The following is a 19536-nucleotide window of genomic DNA, read 5'->3' on the forward strand; positions in this document are numbered from 1 at the left end:
AAAGATTAACATTTACTAATATTTCATTAATACTTTCTCTGCAGAAACAAATAATTGTGGACCATGTGAGCTTCAGTGAGGAGCGCTTTAGGCCTTCTCTGGAGGAGCGTCTGGAAAGTATCATAAGTGGAGCTGCCCTGATGGCAGACTCATCCTGCACTCGTGATGACCGGCGTGAGAGAATTGTGGCAGAGTGTAATGCTGTTCGCCAGGCCCTCCAGGACCTGCTTTCGGAGTACATGGGCAATGTAAGTATCAGAACTTTGCTTTGAAATAAGAGTTTTCTCTATTAACAGATGGTGAATCTGAGGTGTTTAATTGTAAATGTCAAGTATTTTCTTGGCTCCTTACTTGGATGGGACAGATTTTTCAAGAAATGGGTAAATGACTTGCTGTTTGTCCCTTTGATCCCCAACTTTTCATCTTGAAAAATTATAACTTACAAAAATCATGATATGAGTGTCCATCTCCCCTTTATCTAGATTTGCCAACTAACATGTATAAGTACACACGTTTTTGTGTATAAATGTATGCATGTACAGTACATGTATATATACATGCACATACATGATTTTTTTCTATGAAGTATTTGCAGGCAAGTTGCAGACATTGTGACACTTACCTGATAAAATTCTAGTGTGTAGTCTCCAAAGGATATACTTACTATACCTCTAAAATTCCAGTTATCATATCTTGATGGTCATCTAATTTGGGATGAGAGGGAGTGCTGAAAACTTGTTTTATTAATGTTCATTTAGTGAAATTTTTTTCATAAGTACTGAAAAGTATTAGGCAAACTGGTTAATGTTCTTTAATTTTTTTTTTTTTTTTTAAAGATTTATTTATTTGTGCATACAGAACTGGGGTACAGGCCAGAGGCTCAGGGGCGGCGAGAAGCTTCACCAGAGACAGAGTGGGGAGCAGAACAGGCAGATTGACGAAGTACACTGCTGAGGGGAGCAGTGGGCAGGTCTGCCACTCCATGTGGACACCTCCGGGGCAGGCGGGAATCGAACTCATGCGGAAGTGGCTTTAGCTTCTTAGTGCAGTGCTTTAACCCGCTGTGCCACCAGGGAGGACCAAGTGTTCTTTAATTTTTAAGGTTGTACTGTGAAATTTGCCAGTCTACTCCCCCCACTGCCCCTGCCCACCATAGAAAAGACTGCAATTGTTGATATTTTTCTCTGTTGTCAGTGTTCTTTTTTCCTTCCCTAATACTTCCTCTTTTATTACAATTACTGAATGATTACTTTGGGTTCCTATATTTTTTACTGTGGCAAAAAAGGAATAAGTTAACTAAGAATTATATAAAATCATTTTAAAGGGAAGAGAAAATAATTCAGATAGTTGTTCTCAGTAGTGACTTTTTTTTGGGCCACATAATAGTTTTCAGGAAAATGTTTTGGTACTATCGCTTTTGTTCATTTGACATATATCTTGTTTGTTCATTCTGTCTAAGTGAATGTATAATGCTAAGTTATGATTGAGTTTCTATGGCGAAATGAATGCCCTCCGGTGTTTATCTTGTTTCCACCATATTGTGAAATTAGTGAAGCATATTGAATTTTTTAAGCCAGTACCATGGTTTGATCATAAGCAGTCTACCTCAGAAAAATGAGATTAGAGGCTTAGGTAAATCAAATGGAAAAAGTAGCTGATAAGTCAAGGAGAAAATGCAGGATACATTTAAAAGTCACTTTCTAAGCTTAAAAATTAGAAAATAATAATAAAAACAATACTTTTGAAGACTGATATATGATGCTGGAATCATAAACAGAAATACAAAGGCCTTGTGGTATACATGTAGATTATATCTACTATTAGTGCATAGTGCTAAAATGTGCAAAATTGTCCAGTGCAGTTAGGATTAGGAAATCACTTAAAGATAACACTTTGGTGGGGAAGAGTAGATGAGTCTGTTCTTACTGCTCTTCACTGGAACTTCTTGGAACTTGTCTACAAGATACCTATTGAGTCTTGGGGTTGATCAAATCTTGGGCTAGTAACTTCTGTTCAATAGTAACTTTTTGGTTTCCCTTCAGAAAGTCTTAGAAAGTTTTTTCTGTTTGTGTTATGGATGTAAGTAAAGTTTGGAAGCATTCATATTAGTGAGACTATAATATAATAGTATTCTTATATAATATTTTATTATGCTAGTGAAAACTAGAATAATGATTGATATTTGGCTGAAATATGAGGATTGTTTGGGGGGTTTTAAAATTACTTTGAGATTCAGACATATTTTACAAGACAGTATCTGCATTTTAAAGATAAATATTTAGTTCCTTGTATTGACTCATTTAACAGCTAACTAGGTTCTGTGAGAAAGTGATTAAGAATAAAGGGCCAGGAGGACAATGAAGCACACTTGAAAGCTGAGAATAGTAAAAGGGTCTTTTAGACAAAAGCAACTGGAGTTACATTTTTGTCTATTTATTAAGTATTTGAAAACATGTAGAATATTGGTGACAATCAGAACTTAACTGGAAATGTTTGCCTGTCATTCAGTTCATATTGAGTATGTGTCATATGCAAAATTAGTGTGCTGGGTACTGTGTTTGAGGAGGAATGAAGCACTCTTTTTTCACATCTGAAATAGACAGGGTCTCTTCAAGGCATTAACTGGAGTGTCATTGTAGACACCAGCAAAATGCCTTGGGGGTTGCAAGATATGGGTGATGTTATCTCTAACTGGCAAACATGAAAGTACTGTATTGAAAATCTATTTTATATTCTTTATGTTGAGCTTTTCCTTGATTCTTAAAAAGTGGTTTGGTGTTGATTATTTCTGTGGAAAAATATTAAACAAGAAATAATTGTAATTTGGAATATCTAGACAGTCTAGATTAATATAAAACCAGTTCCTGCCTAAATAGAATATTATAGATCGAGTAAAAAATTCCAGGAGGACTCACCTATTTTTACAGTTAATTTCCTTAGTTTGTCATTGTTTTTTTAATAAATGCATAGTCTTAAAATCCACCCATAGTCTCTTGAGTCTTTGCTCTTCATCTTGTGTTGATACTTAGCAAGTTTCATTGGTTTTCTGATTCTTAACTTTGTATGCACATTAATCCCTTGAGATATTTTAAAAATCTGGATGTAAGGTTGTACTTAATTACTGACTTGAGATCCAGCATTTTTAAAAGTTCCTCAAATGATTACAATATGCATTTAAGGTGGAGGTACTGCTGTGATATTTTTTGACACTTTTCCTTTTCCCCCCTACCTATGCTTTATTTGTACTACTCACTTTGTCCAGTTTCATGATCTGTTCTGCCTGTTCAGACCATTCTGAGCTCATCTTCCAGTAGTCCATTGTACATTATATTTTTGAAATTCCATTTCCACATGTTTAAAACTAACTTGCTCTTCCTTCAAAGCATGTCTTTCTCTCCCATCTCTCCTGTAGGTCATTTCAAGCTGTGCCAGCCTTCATTAATATTTTGCTGCTTGAAGTTTTGTACCTAATTGTTTTACTTACTTGAATCGTTGTTTAATTGTATTTATTTTATCAATGTAATTTATAGAACTAGGTTTTAAACTTTTAGAAGTTTTAAATATTAAAAATACTCTTGGGGTCCAAATACTACTAAAAGAGACTTCTTAAATAATTCATACTGATGTGGGAGAATGAGTAAAATTTTAAAAATTTTGGATATTCATGGTCCTAGGGCTCTGTTAATGGAAAACAACAAACAAAAGACAAGAAACAAACATCCTTGCCTTTGTGGGCCTTTTATTCTAGAGGTGGGATTCTGGGTGTTTACCTCTACTTCCTGTAGATCTTTCAGCATATTGCTGACTTTTGTAGAAAACTTTAAACTCAGTACTCTGAAATAAAGAAGTAAGTAAAAGTGATATCTTAGCTGAAAGTTAAATTTAACTCATCAGGTGAGGGCCAAGCACCCTTTTAAAGGCTCCAGGGGCTAGCTAGGATCCCAGTAGCTTTAATGATTTTGGTTACATTGTGGTTTGAAAAGTAGAGGGTAATCCTGGCACTGTTAGTATTTTACTATAGCAAACTGTAAGAGGTATTGATGCTAAAGTAATGTATTTGACCCCTGCTTAGTTAACATGTACCTCAGATACATGACAGTAGAAGTGGATCTTTGTAGTCCCACAAATGATTTCCAGGTTTACTGGAAATGAAATGGCGGTTATTGTGGCTAAGTGGAATTTGTCTTTATCAGCCTAAGGTTGTTCTGCCCATAAAGGTTGTAGAGAAAGAACCACAGCTCAGATGGGTTTCATAATCTTAAACGGTTTAAAAGTGATTGGATTGAAATGAAATGTAATTGAATTTGAGAAAAGTTAATGCCATTTTGTTTATTTTTTCATAATTGAAGGTCATACATGTACATTAAATTACTGAATCACTATTTCTATTAGCATTTAGGACTATATAGTCTCCCCTGCACTCATTCTATGTGTTTTTTATTTTAAAATAGTTTTAATCTTCTCAGAGTTCTCTGCTATAAACAATATATAACAACTAGGGTTGGTAGTATTTGGTTATTGAAGTTTCTTTTCCTTGACTATGTAGCTGACTATGGAGTCTGGTAGTGTGTTATAATATTCTGTGAAGCCATTTCAGTGTCAGTAAAAAACCTGAAGAGTCCTATACTTTTATATTGTTGAATTCATTATTTCACATTCTTTCTGCTGAGGAATATGTTGATCCTTAATGTTCTTTTGTTCCTTGTTAAGGCATGTGTTTCAAATTGATTTTCCATTAGTGTTGATAGAATTTTGGGGGCAATGCTGACTTGTCTGTATTACCACATTCAACTTCAACTCCCTGATTCCACAAGAAACAAATTCCCCACACTGCTTTCCCAAACCCTGAAATCTGAAAATACTTAACTTAAACATAGTGCCTAGAATATAGAAGGCCTTCATGAAATGGATTCCACTTGACTTTGCCTTTGACTTGAGCTGTGTTCAGCAGTTCATGGTCATGTGCTGATTGACTGCACACACAGCTTACAATTGGTGAGAACAAGCACATGTCTGACACTTGAGAAGATCCAGCTCTGGGCCAGGGCACTTGGAATGTAACTAGTCCAAATTGTGATGTGCTGTGAAGTATAAAGTACACACCACCTTTCAAAGTCTGTACAAAAAAGGATGCAAAATATTAAGTAAATAATATCTCATAGATAATATTTTAGATATATTGAGTTAAATAAAATCTGTACTGAAGCTAAATTTTTACCTTTTATGGCAGAGAGAAGGAGAGAGAAGTTTGTATTTCTGACTAGAGAGAGGAGAGAAGTTTGTATCTGACTCTCCCTTTACTTTTCTTAGTTGGATAACCAACCAGCTAGAGTGAGTAGATAAATGTAGCATCACCTTCCTCATTGAAGATCCAGAATGACGCAACAATTCATGTATTTTTATATCTAAAATTTCAGTTCTGGGCAGAAGAAAATTGGTACAGCTTAGGAAAATATTGCACATAGTGGTTATAGGATCCCAAAAGAGGAGCATAATAATGGGATAATTTTTTGTTTGGACAAAGACTATATTGGAGGGTTTACTTGCGTTATTATATCAAGTATAAAATTTTAATTTGATTTGGATAATCATTTGCTATGGAATGCACAAATAGGATGCACTTGTCACTTTGAAAGTCATACTGTTATAGCAGTGAAAAGAATCTCTTAATGTAAATGTTAATCTCTTAGTTTTCCAATATCTTCTTGAAATCACTTTATCATAACAGAATTTCCTATTCTTTGAAGAGCTGTTACTGAATTATTTTGTGAATACATTTTCTTAATAGCAAAATTAAGAGTAGCTTAATATTTTTTCTGCTTATGAAAGTTATAGTAATGATATATCACCGATAATTCTACTATATTTATTTGATGTATAGTATTTCAGACTTCATTCTGGATATGTATGTAAACTTGTATTTTTTCCTTAACTTTTCCTCTTTTTTAATAATAAAAATAAGGGTTATCAGTACCATTACACAGATTGCTATATGCTTAGAGACATACAATATTACCTATTTTATCTCCCTCCCCCATAGTCACTTCTGATTTTTTACTTGCCCAAAAATACATGTCGCTGTAAAGATGAGATTTGAACTTAGAGCTCTTTGCCCTGAAAGTTTAAGCTCTTAATTTTATCATTGTTCATCTTTGCAAATTGGCAAATGTGATTTGCCCCTTTTTACTGATGATTGTTATGAAGTTCAGCACACCAGATTAAGTAAGGTCAACCCATGTCAGATATATCTGCTGCAAGTGAGCAGAACAACAGAGCTTTTTAGAGTATCTTGTCATATTAGCTAGACTCCTGTAATATTTAGGTGTCATAGGTGTTTCTGCTTGACTGTGTTATGTGCAGCTATAGGAACTGAGTCTTAATGCATAGAATACAGCAATTTCATCTTTGTGTGAATGCTCATTATTTCCTGAAATAGATTTTTACCTTTATTACTAGCCCATAGTACTGTGCTTCTTGCTTATGATTTTATGGATTTGTTTAGTATAAACTTTCTGTGAACTGCCTCCCATAATTGGGAAAATTTAAATTAAAATGAAAAAAGTGTGAGCATGTGTAAGGCTTGGTTCCTTTGAGGCATTTACTTAATTTGAAAACCTTATTTGTCAAAAATACACATGTGGTTTTCTTATATATCATATCGAGAAGTTTCAAAAGACCATTTGAATTCTGACGACATTTCCTTCCAGTTGTATTTGGTGTTGCTTTCCAAGAGGTTCAAGGTACTTCCAATGTATGCTACTTTGATTCTGAATTACAATATTTTAATGTGAAAGTTTTTAAACTGTATTTGTATGAAGATGCATATTTATGTATTCGATGAAATGGTGCTCACTAAAATGGAACAAAACTGGAGTGGTCTTTTAAAATCAGAACTACTGAGCAGATAAAGAACCCAGCCCAGTGCCAGGCTACAGATAGAGGATTTCATACTCCATGAAGTATGTTAGACTGTGTTTAGTATTACTTTTGCTCTTTAGATATCATGCATGCTTGAAGATTTATATAAAAATACCTTAGAATTAAAAGGTAATAATCAATCTCTAAATATATCATGTTAGTATGTCTCTAGTGGTGTGATGATAGGAAACTTATGTGTCCTTCTGTATTTCACCCAACATCCTGGACAGTGTTCCTTATGGTCATCATAACATTAAAGTCTTAAGTTTTTTGTGTCTTGGATTTTTAGACTTTGTAATCTAAAAGCACTATTAATAGGAGAATTATGAGATTTTGTTTTTTGTTTTTTTCCCTAATGATGTTTTAATTCATCCCTTTTGAGGTAATGATTCGTTCAGGATGTGTTTGAAGTGGTGAGTTCTGTCCCCCCCCCCCCCCCCATGCATCTCTAGTAAGTCTTGGTTAGTGCAGAATCAGTTATCGCTGTCATAGCATTTTATTTTATTTTTTAAGATTTATGTGGTCCCTCCGTGGAAGTGGAAGCATAGTGGGTTGGAGTGCTGTATGAAGCTAAGCCCAGCCATGGAGGCTTCAGTGCGAGTGATCCCCATCCTGGTGGTGACCCACATGGCACTACAAACCTCTCCTGTCTCGACCGCTGCCCCCTTCAGCAGTGTACTTCATTGATCTGCCTGTTCTGCTCCTCACTCTGTTTCTGGTGAATCCTCTCACCACTCCTGCACCTTTGGCTGTACCCCATTTCTGAATGAATGAAATGAATGAATGAATGTATGGATGAATGAATGAATAAATCTTAAAAAGAGAGTGGGGAGCAGAACAGGCAGATTTACTGAAATACACTGATGTGGGGAGCAGCGGGTGAGATAAGATGGGAAAGGTTTGCTGTACCATGTGGGTCAACTCTATGTTTGGTCTTTGAACTCATGCTGCAGTGGCTGAGGATAGCTTCATAGTGCTGAGATTTAACCCCTTGCCCTGTGGCACAGAGGCCCTGTCAGGATTTGCATCATAGTTTTCTTAAACTATATATCAAAGTGATTTTTGACTAAAATAAGTATAGAATTGTAAAGTTTAGAATTAGGAAGTGATATTAGTTATTAGTGCAAGGGTTGACCGAATATAGTTCTCAGGTCAAGTCTGGCCTGCCACCTGGTTTTTTTTTTTTTTTTTTTTTAAAGATTTATTTATTTATTTATACAGAACTGGGGTATAGGCCAGAGATGCGATGGGTGAGAGGATTCACCAGAGACAGAGCGGGGAGCAGAACAGGCAGATCTATGAAGTACACTGCTGAGGGGAGTAGTAGACGGGTCAGGAGAGGTCTGCCGTGCCATGTGAATCTCCTCAGGGCTGGCGGGGATTGAACTCATGCGGAAGTGGCTTAAGCTTCTTAGCGCTGTGCTTTAACCTGCTGCGCCACCAGGGAGGGCCCTGGCACCTATTTTTGTAATTAAAGTTTTACTGGGACAGCCTGGTCACTTGTTTACTTTTCATCTAGATCTGAAGTCCAGCTACACCAATGTAGCTGAATATTGTCACAGATGGAAATTATAGAACAGTTCTTTGTTCCTTATTCTTTTTTTGCCCTATGTGTAGTATTTACTTTCGGCAAAATTGTCATTTGGTGATAATAAGAAATTGATTTATTTAAAATAATGTAAACATTTAGAGCAGCTCTCCTACGTGCTTGTGTCTATGTAGGTGCCTCTTTTTCTTTGTCCTTCTAGCATGTATCTTTTGGGGGCAACTCTTTCTGTCCCCCTTTTTTCTGTGCAAGCATCCCTTCTTATTCCCTTTGTATACAATAAACCTGTCCTTTGGGTATAAAAAATAAAATAATGTAGATGTTTAAATGTAATTAACTAGGTGACTCAGGAGGCTACCTGATAATTCTTTCTAGAATGCCCAAATATGCCAAATTTGCTAATAACTTTACACTAATTTCTGTCCGTTGACCATAAAGAATATTTTTTAAAAAAAAGTTTATTTTTACATCATCTTGTGCATTTTTCCATCTCAGATGTAATCCCCTTGGGCTTCCCAATAAAGACTTTTTTTTAAGGTCTTTCAGAAAAACTCATTGAGTTTCCAAACTATCTTTGCCCCAGACAGATATTAGTTCTGTCTGCCAGGAAATTTCCTCTTCTCTGATTTCAGACTTCTCTTGAAGTTACTTTGGTTTTCATATTTCTTAGTCATAATATAAAATTAGAAGGGTGAAAGTCTGCGGAATGTGATGTTTTTCTTCTCTGAGTGAATGTCCTTGTTCTTTCTGTTTATTTTGGGTTGAATTTATGTTCACATCTGATGACTGCTAAGTAAGTACTTGCTTCTTGCTAAATAGCTTATTTATTTTAGAGTGAAATATTGGATATTCAGACTCAAAAATTGAGAAAACTGATTTTGTTTGGCCAGTCTCAGAAAATGGCACCTTTTCATAAGGAAGACATTTCCTTTGAGGTGTCTTATGCTAAAATAGCATCTGGACGGTAAATTGTGTTACACATATTATTTTCAGATGTGTTGAATTGGATTGGCCTCCTGTTCTGGTTTTACTCTACTTACAGGTATTCTAACTTTTGGTTTTATAATTGCAGCTTGTATAATAGCCTACCAAATAGAATCCTCTGTGTCATCTTGTTTCAAGGCTTCTTTACTAATTGTCCTTTAAATTGAACTCTAGAGCATACTTGTCCTGAATTACTTCTCCTTGCTTTGAAGGGAGAATTATTGTTTTTATGGATTCAGATAAGAAGCTCATCTTCTAAGAATGAGAAGATTTATGTTTTAACTTGCCCTTATTCTTCTGTCTCTATGGACATTGCTTATTATGTCTGGGGTAAAATAACATGAAACATTTAATAAGAAAAGCAGTAAATATTTGATCATTGATACTCCACTGTAATGTTAAAGTACATTATAATAAATATATATTTGCTGAGAAGCAGAACATAGTTTATTTTTTAAAAAGATTTTCTATTATTGCTGAAAAACAAATAAAGCCATTGTATACAGGAATTTTTTTAAAAGTTGGTCATTTGTATGTAATCTTATTTAGTGGTTTCTGTTGTGATAAAGGAGTCTTGTACTGGTATCTTCTCTGACAGCTGTTTTTTTATTAGGTTAGTACAATTTTTTAATTGAGAAAATGCTTTAGGAAAAGGCTCAGAGTTTTCTTTTTCAAGACAACATTAAATTTCATAGTATGCAGAAAAAAAATTTTAAAATTGAATTTTCTAATTACAACAGTTTTTTAAAAACAGACTTACTTGCTAGCTCTTCTTTCTGTACTTTTGTTTTGGCAAACCAGACATTAGAATCAAACTATTCTTTCTGACTTGGTTTTCCTGGGCTGTACAAAATGAGTTATTTTCTTAAATCACTTTGCATCATGGATTATGTTAATTTTGAGATCATTATGATTTATTAGTAACTATATGTTTTTAACTTAGGTTTTGATCAAGTGGGTATTTGAACATACAGATATGAACACATGTTTATGGAGTTCGTACATCTAAGAGATCCCTTTTGAAATTACACAATCTCTTGGATTTGTTTTAAAATATTCTAGCACTTACAGAGTGTGATAAATGAAACAGGAAAGCAGAAAGTTGATGGTTGTTAAAGCTTGGTGATGTTGCATGAGAAAATTCATTTACTTTTCTCAATCTTTTTTTTTGGCTGTTTGGAAAATTCCATTGAAAAAGAAATATATCTTAGCATGATTATAGTTATTTGAATAGGTGTTAGGTGTTAGTATATTAGATGTTTATAGCTTTGCCTGAGGGCATTTCTTGAAACCTCCAGAAGGTCTTGTTTTATTCTATTCGGCCCCCTTTTTTAATCCCCAGTTTGTAGACAGAATAGTGTTAGTGTCTATGATGCTTTTAGACCAATTAGAGTCTCTTGGGAATTTGTATTAGAAAAGACACAATCGGCAAAAAGGACCTAAAGATAGAAATCATGCTAGTACATAGAGTTAGAATAAAAGTGAATTTGTGAATCAGTAGCAGCTATGAGTTTATACAGGGAGCACAGGCGATAAGAATGGGTCAGGCATTTGAGATTGGAGAAGGGTGTTGCCAACTAAGAGGAGGATCCTAGGTTTCCTGCTTTGTTGTTCCTGAGTCATTATGCTTCAGTATTTGGGTACATACTTCCTTTACATAAACTCCTTGTCAACTAGACTTAATTAGAGTTGTTTGTTCTTGAAGAAGGAGTGTAACTAATATGGTTTTGGGATGACGCAGATTTTCTCAGCAAGTTCATAAGAGGTTAAAATGATCATTAAAACTCATCTAGATATTCCATAGTATCATCATTGAAGCATTACCAGGACCATTGCCCTCCCTGAACCATATTTTTAGAACACTGTCATGTCTTAGGAAACTTTGTCTTTTTTGCTTGACTATAATATAATTTAGTGGTGTTGTCCATACTGTTGTTCATTAGACTTTGATAGAATTTCATAAATGACATTTAGGATTTTTTTTATAACGGTTTATTTTTACATCATTTTGTACATTTTTTTTTTCCATCTCAATTATGATCCCCTCGGGTTTCCCATCACCATTTCACCCATGTGCCATCACCATAATCCCATGCACTTCCCTCCCCACCCCCCGTTGACATTTAGGATTTTTTGGGTGGGGGGCAGAGGATGACTTGTCTTCTGTGGTTTCCCATCAATAGAGAAGTTGTGGCAACCTGGTTTTAGGTGATTTAAAACTATTTTGTTGGTCAGCATTATTCCCTTGCATATATTGATTTTTAAAAGACATGGCCTGTAAATAGAACAAGCATTATTTGAATATACACATCTTAATCTGATGTTTCTTTATTTGGTGTTAACTTTTGTGGCTCAAAGTATGAGTAAAGAACTCTGACTTAATAAAAAGTGTTGATACAATAGAGGCAAGGGGAAAAAAACAGCATAAATGAAATTGTTTTTTATAAAACACTGGAACAAATATAGAACCATTTGTATCATAAGGTAGACAAAGGTAGATAGTTAGCATAGAGATGGAGAGTTACAAACAATAGACTTTTTTTTTTTTTAGATTTATTTATTTATTCATACAGAACTGGGGTACAAGCCAGAAATGCAGAGAGTGAGAGGATTCGCCAGAGACAGAGTGAGGAGCAGAATAGGAAGATCACCAAAGTACACTGCTGAGGGGAGCAGAGGGCGGGTCAGGAGAGGTCTGCCACGCCATGTGGTCACCTCCGGGGCAGGCGGGGATCGAACTCATGTTGAAGTGGCTTTAGCTTCTTAGTGCTGTGCTTTACCCCGCTGCGCCACCAGGGAGGGCCACAAACAATAGACTTTTAATCAGGAATTAATTGTTCAGGTGCTAACAAACTTGGCAGAAATGAAGAACCACTTTTACAAGTAAGACTGGCTAGAAGCAGACCTCTTTTCTTGTTAGTAGATGGCTCACTGACAGAAGTATTGGGAAATGTCTACTTTTCCCCCTTTAAGTTTGCTTCTGTGTTGAAAGTTACTACTCAGACTCTGATGATAAGGAGCTTGATGGGAGAGGTGTTTTGAATATTTATTTTTTAAAGATTTATTTATTTATGCATATAGAACTGGGGTACAGGCCAGAGGTGCGGGGTTGGGGGGGGTAGTTAGTGAGAGGATCTAGAGACAGTGGGGAGCATAGCAGGCAGATCCCAGCTTGAGGGGGTACAGCAGGCAAGACAGGAGAGGTCTGTCACGCCATGTGGGTCATCTCCCTGACTGGGGATCAAACCTGTGTATGTTTTATAAAATAAAAAAACAATTTCATTTATGCTATAGCTTTATAGTGTTGTGTTTCAACCCGTTGCACCACCAGGGAGGCCCCCAAAATATTATTTATTTACGCTTATGGAACTGCTGGGGTATAGGCCATTGGTGTGGGTGAGAGGATTCACCAGAGCCAGTGGGGAGCTGAACAGGCAGATGTACTGAGATACACTGCTGGGAGGAAGCAGTGGGTGGTTAGGAGAGGTCTGCCACGCCATATGGGTCAGCTCCCTGACAGGGGATGGAACTTGTGCTGCAGTGGCTTCAGAGAGCTTCATAATGTGGTGCTTTAACTCGTTGCGCCACCAGGGAGAGCCCGAAAATTTTATTTTTATGTCATAAAATCTTTGATTGACATCTTTCTTGTAGGATGAATTTATCCTTTGATAAATTTCCCCAGGCCCAAGAAAATGATCTGCTAAAGTAGAAGGGAATGGAACTATTCCGTTTAGCCTCTAGACAATGACACATTAAGGACTAATGACTGCCAAAAGGAAATGTCAAACACTAAGCTAGTCTACTTTCTTTGGCAGCTGAGATTCCGGTGAATCAACAGTTTTAGGGGGTGTATATTTAATGTGGGTGGGAGAAGAAAGTGTCTAACATTCTTTAAGGCCTGTTAAGTTCGGCACATTTGGACTTGGAGCCAGTTTCTCCTGTTCTAAAGCCCAAGAAAGGCACATGACATAAAGTGAGTAGTTAATTGTCATATTGGTAGTATTGGAAAGACTCATTTTTAGATGAGTTTATAGGCTTAATTTTTCTATGTTTTTGTGTGATTGTTGGTAGGTGTGGGAAAAATGGGGCATTTGTATATGGGAGGGGACATATTTTTGATTTTTAACACCTTAGTATCTTTTTTTCACAAACAGGAATTACCTAAAGGGTCTTCTGAAAGAGAATAGATAAATTTGTTATTTGGGAGGTATAAGGAATATTAAAAATTCTTTTTAACAAAAGGATATCAGGCAGTTCTCATCCAGAGACCACCTGCTTAGGTCTATATAGGCATCTTTTCTAACAAAACTGTCCCTTTTTCCCCACTTGTGTCTATTCAAGAGCCATCTTTCCTTTTCCTAATAAGCCTGTCCTTTTTTGTAACAAAACAAAAAAAAGGGACCGCAAATTTGGGGTTTTTAAATTTATAACCAAGCATGGTTACCATTTCTTGCCTTGCTAACATGGGGGGGAGTGGTAACTAAAGGGTACAGGGTTTCTTCTTGAGGTGATATATGTAATGTTCTAATATAGTGAATTGAAAATGAGATAATATGAAAATTTAATGGTAATGGTTGCATACATATGTAAATATATTTAAAAAAATGAATTGTCCACTTTACCTGGATGATCTGTATGTGTATTATACCTTAATAAATACATGCTTTTCATACTTTATTTGCAAATGATAAGGGAAGGGAAATCTTTAAATTGTATCTCCTGTAGGAGACTTGGCATTTTGAATACTTTTCCACTTTAAAATAGGGCCCATATCTGATACTACCCTCTATAGGGTATAGCCTGCATCATGCACAAAGATGGCCTCTTTAATCTCCTTCCTTTGTATTGCTCAGACTAATTTTCTGTCACTATTTCGTTTAAATTATGAATATGTCATTAAAGGTCGTTGAATCAAAAATAGTTCAAAAACTCAGAAAGCACATTGAACACGTATTATTTCTTTCTTTCTTTTTTTAAGATTTATTTCTGCACACAGAACTGTGTTACAGGCCAGAGGTACAAGGGTGGTGAGGGGATTCACCAGAGACAGAGTGGGGAGCAGAACAGGTAGATAGTCGAAGTACACTGATGAGGGGAACAGCAGGTAGGTCAGGAGAGGTCTGCTGCACCATGTGGATCACTTCTGTGGCAGGTGGGGATGGAACTCATGCTGCAGGTGGCTTTAGCTTCTTACTGCTGTGCTTTAATCCGCTGCACCACCAGGGAGGGCCGAACATGTATTATTTCAAGCTGACTTTTTTTTTTAAAAGATTTATTTATTTATGCATACAGAAGTGGGGTATAGGTCAGAGGTGCAGGGGTGGTGAGAGGCTTCACCAGAGACGGAGTGGGGAGCAGAACAGGCAGATCGACGAAGTAACTGCTGAGGGGAACAGCGGGCGGGTCAGGAGAGGTCTGCCACACCATGTGGTCACCTCCAGGGCAGGCGGGGATCGAACTCATGCGGAAGTGGCTTTAGCCTCTCAGTGCAGTGCTTTAACCCGCTGCGCCACCAGGGAGGGCCCATTCAAACTGACTTTTTTTTCTGTCTCCTCTGAAAAAAAATGGGTGGGTCGATGATATGCTTTGTTGGCCTTGAACTATCAATTTTACTAACTTTGGGTTTTAAATCCAAGATGTGCATATAGTCAATTGTTACCTAGAATTTGATTTCATAACTCTAAGAACTATGAAAAGGAATCAGGTTTTCTATTAGTTACATAAAATTTTAAGATTTTATTTTTGTGGTCAGAGAAATACAATTAGTGGGGAGATTTTGTGTGAAGTAATGGTATTAAATAAATATATATTAGTATCTCAGAGCTACTTCTGTACCTAAAGGAATCACAAACAAGGTGTTGCAGAGTTTGTAAGTGAAGTGCCTTGTTTTATGAAACAGTAGATGCTTTGTTTATGTATAGTGGATTTTTTGTTAATTTTTTTTTTTTTTACCCATCTATCGGTGGAACTTGTATATAACATAATGGCTTTTCAGTTTGTGTCACACAGACTTTTCCAGTTCTTTGTGGTGCACATACCAGCTTAGCATAGCTGATCTGTATGGTTTGCTGCCTCCTAGCTAAGTAAATTGCCGATTTATCATTTTTGGTGAACATAGTAGTCTGACTTTTTCAGTGGTGAAGAATAGACCAAAGTGGCATCTACTTACAATTTTCAGAAATCCTGGAACTTTATCATAGAATTTTGTTGAACATCATAAAGGCAGCAACAGTTTTGCAAGCAGAAAATAAGCCTTACTGTACTGGATACTTAATAAAAAGTTAACACCTACCAACAGAGGGTCATATTAACTATAATGGTTCTTTCCATGGGTATTCCATTAATGTCTGCATGCTGGGTAGATTGCTAAATTTACTGGTGCTCGCTATCTCACTTGATGGGCAGCAAAGCAAGTTAAGAGAGAAGAAATTTTTGCAATTTTCTCTTTTTAAAAAGTATCAATTTAAAATATATATATTAATGCAGAACTGGGGTACAGGTTGAGATGCAGGGGCTGTGAGAGGATTCACCAGAGCCAGAGTGGGAAGCAGAACAGGCCAACTGATGAAGTATACTGTTGAGGTGGGCAGTCAACTGACGAGTCAGCAGACATCTGCCGTGCCATGTGGGTCACCTCCAGGGCTGGGGATTGAACTCACATAGAAGCGGCTGTGGCTGGCTTACAGTGCTGCATCATAACCCGTTGTGCCACCAGGGAGGACCTTAAGTAACTTTTAATAGGTGTATTAAAATTTATATGTACAGAAATATGAAATCACTGAAAATGATTCAATGTGTTTTAATTAAATACAGTTTATGAATTTTGAATCAGATGTCCAGGATTCTGAGTGAAACATGTGCGTATATGGAGATGTGAAGTTGTAGTGCTAAAAATTATATAATTATGTAAATAATTGGCAAATTAATAAAATTGGAAGGAAAAACCCCCCAAACCTGAAATTCCTGGATTCAACACTGTTAACTATGTTTTTTAAAAAATTGTGGTAACATTGTTTTATAACAACATATTTATTTCAGGTGTATAGGTTCACACCTCTTCATATATATGTTACCACACCATACCCACCATCACAGCACCAATAATCCGTAATCATAGTTCATCTGGTCCCATCCATGTTGTTCCCTATATCACATTCTTCTGTTAGTCTCAATTCTGTAGCAAAGAGTCCAAAGATCTTTTTTTTTTTTTTTTTTTTATGGTCTGTTCTTTTTCTTAAATTCTTTGCATCCAATTTAGTTTTGAAGTGTGATGGATAATTCACTTTTTTTTTAAGATTTATTTATTTATCCATACAGAACTGGGGTACAGGCCAGAGATGCAGAGGGCGAGAGGAATCACCAGAGACAGAGCGGGGAGCAGAACAGGCAGATCGACGAAGTACACTGCTGAGGGGAGCAGCGGGCGGGTCAGGAGAGGTATGCCTCGCCATGTGGATCTCCTCCAGGGCAGGCGGGGATCGAACTCATGCGCAATTGGCTTAAGCTTCTTAGTGCAGTGCTTTAACCCGCTACGCCACCAGGGAGGGCCTACATCCCATTTTTTAATAAAATCATCCATTATTTGCCTTTCTCTTTACCTCTCTTAGCATAATAACATTTCAAAATCTGTTTCTTTCCATAGCTGAGTAGTATTCCATTGTGTCTATGTACCATATCTTCTTTATTAAGTCATTTGTTCTTGAAACATAAGTTGTTTCTATAACTTCACTATAATAAATAGTATAAGGATGAACTTTGGAGTGCAAATATCTTTGAATTAGTGTTTTATATTTGGACAGGATAATACTTAAGGAGTGACATTGTTAATGATATGGTAGATCTGTTTATAATATTTTGAGAAACTTTCATTTGTTTTCTGTATATGAATTCCCACTTGTTTCTGGTCTTTTTGAATGGACTATTTTCACTGCTGTTAGGTAATACCTCATCATGGTTTTGATTTACTTTTGCTTAATAATTGGTAAGTAGCACGTGCCAGTTGGCTATCTGTAGTTCTTCTTTAGATAAGTGTCTGCTAAAATCTTAGCCTATTTTTGGATTTGGTCATTAGAATTTTGTTGTGTGGGCCCTCCCTGTTGTTGCATTTGGTTAAAGGGCAGCTCTGAGTAGTTCATGCAGTCTCTTCACTGAGTTTGATCCTTGCCCAGGGAGGTGACCCACATGGCTGGCAGAACTCTCCTCCGCTCCCTTTGCCTTTGGTGAATCCTACCACTGCCCCTGCATCTCTGACCTGTATCCCAGTCCTGTACACATAAATAAAATCTTAAAAATAGTAAAAAAAAATTTGTTGTTGTTGACTTGTATGAATTCTTCTCAGTGTCGTGTACTATTAACCCCTTGTCTGATATTTGATGTTCACATATTTTCTCCCATTCAGTAGGATGCCAGTGTCTTTTGTTATTTTTATTATTTTTAAAGATTTAGTTATTGATACAGAACTGGGGTATAAGCCAGAGGTGCAGGGCCAGTGAGAGGCTTCACACAGACAGTGGGGAGCAGAACAGGCAGATCCATGAAGTACACTGCTGAGGGGAGAGCAGTAGGCGGGTCAGGAGGTCTGCCATGCCATGTGGGTCACCTCCGGGGCAAGGATCGAACTCATGCTGAAGTGGCTCAAGCTTCTTAGTGCTGTGTTTTAACCCGCTCTGCCACCAGGGAGGGCCCCAGTGTATTGATTTAAATGAAAATTTCTTTTTGCTGTGGAGAACCGTTTGTTTGATGCTGTTGCAAATTGTTTCTTTCCTTTTGTTACCCTTGCTTATGACAGCAAGTCTCAAAGATGTTCCTGAAGCATGGAGTGTGTTGCATGTTTTATTCACCTGTTTTATATCATGTCTCTTAAGTTTTTAGTTTCATTTTCAGTTATTTTTTGTGTATGATGTGAGATAGAGGTCTAATTTGATTCTTTTGTGTGTGGCTGTTTTCCTGTCACCATTTGTTGAATGGACCTTTCTGCATTTACTGCACATGGCTTCTTTCTTGTAAATTAAGTGTCCTTATAAATGTGCACTTATTTTTGGAGTCTCAATTTGTTTGATTCGTCTGAGTATTTTTAGTCCAACATTATGTTGTCTTGACTACTATAGTTTTGTAGAATAGTTTGAAACCAAGTAAGCCTACAACCATTTCTCTCAAGTTTGGTCTGTAGCTAGGGAGAAAGCATTTCCTTTTTAGCTTATATAAGTTCTTAGTCAAAGTGTCATTTAAAAAGTCAAATACGGGTTTCTCTTACCTCATTTTTACTCTTACTTATCTGGGGATATTGGGGATATTTGGATATTTGCTTTTTTTTTTTTTTAAGACTCAAAGAATTCAGACAGTATGGCAGGAAGTAAGAAAGATGTATTTTGTTAGAGACAGTCACCCTCACATCAGTGTGGGTAGGTGCTGTGAACCTTATTTTAGGAGGGAATTTCTCTAAATTGATGTTTTGGGAGAAGGAGTATATGCTTGCTGCCCCAAGTAAATTTTTAATGGGTTACAGAAATGAGATTATTACTTATAGATTTTGGTATTTTGAATGTTTTAAAACTTTATCCTCTATTTCAAAATTTTACCTATTCTGTTCCCTATTCCCTAGTAATTTCTTAGAGTAGTTGCATTGCTTGTCCTTTTTTTTTTTTTTTTTTAAAGATTTATTTATTTGTACATACAGAACTGGGGTACAGGCCAGAGACTCAGGGGCAGTGAGAGACTTCACCAGAGACAGAGTGGGGAGCAGAACAGGCAGATCGAGGAAGTACACTGCTGAGGGGAGCAGCGGGCGGGTCAGGAGAGGTCTGCCACACCATGTGGTCTCCTCCGGGGCAGGCGGGAATCGAACTCATGCGGAAGTGGCTTTAGCTTCTCAGTGCAGTGCTTTAACCCGCTGCGCCAACAGGGAGGGCCTGCTTGTCCTTTTTAAAAAAGTTTTATTTATGTATACAAAACTGGGATACAGGCCAGAGGTGCAGGGGCAGTGAGAGGATTCACCAGAGACAGAGTGGGGAGCAGAATAGGCAGATAGAGGAAGTACACTGCTGAGGGGAGCAGCAGGTGGGTCAGGAGAGGTCTGCCCTGCCATGTGG

The 19536-nt window shown here is 36.8% G+C and overlaps 1 protein-coding gene across 2 annotated transcripts in view; it reads left to right on the forward strand.

Moving 5' to 3' along the window:
- The window catches only part of CTNNA1 (catenin (cadherin-associated protein), alpha 1, 102kDa), a 305980-nt gene that overhangs the window by 202590 nt on the left and 83854 nt on the right, over window positions 1–19536 (forward strand). For both annotated transcript variants that reach the window (XM_004686781.2, XM_012727837.1), the window contains exon 7: window positions 45–248. In XM_004686781.2, the coding sequence (XP_004686838.2) occupies window positions 45–248 (204 nt within the window). The remainder of the gene's footprint in view (window positions 1–44; window positions 249–19536) is intronic.

This window comes from Condylura cristata, unplaced genomic scaffold, assembly GCF_000260355.1.
Source record: "Condylura cristata isolate star-nosed mole 26May11 unplaced genomic scaffold, ConCri1.0 scaffold00021, whole genome shotgun sequence".
Taxonomy (NCBI): Eukaryota; Metazoa; Chordata; class Mammalia; order Eulipotyphla; family Talpidae; genus Condylura; species Condylura cristata.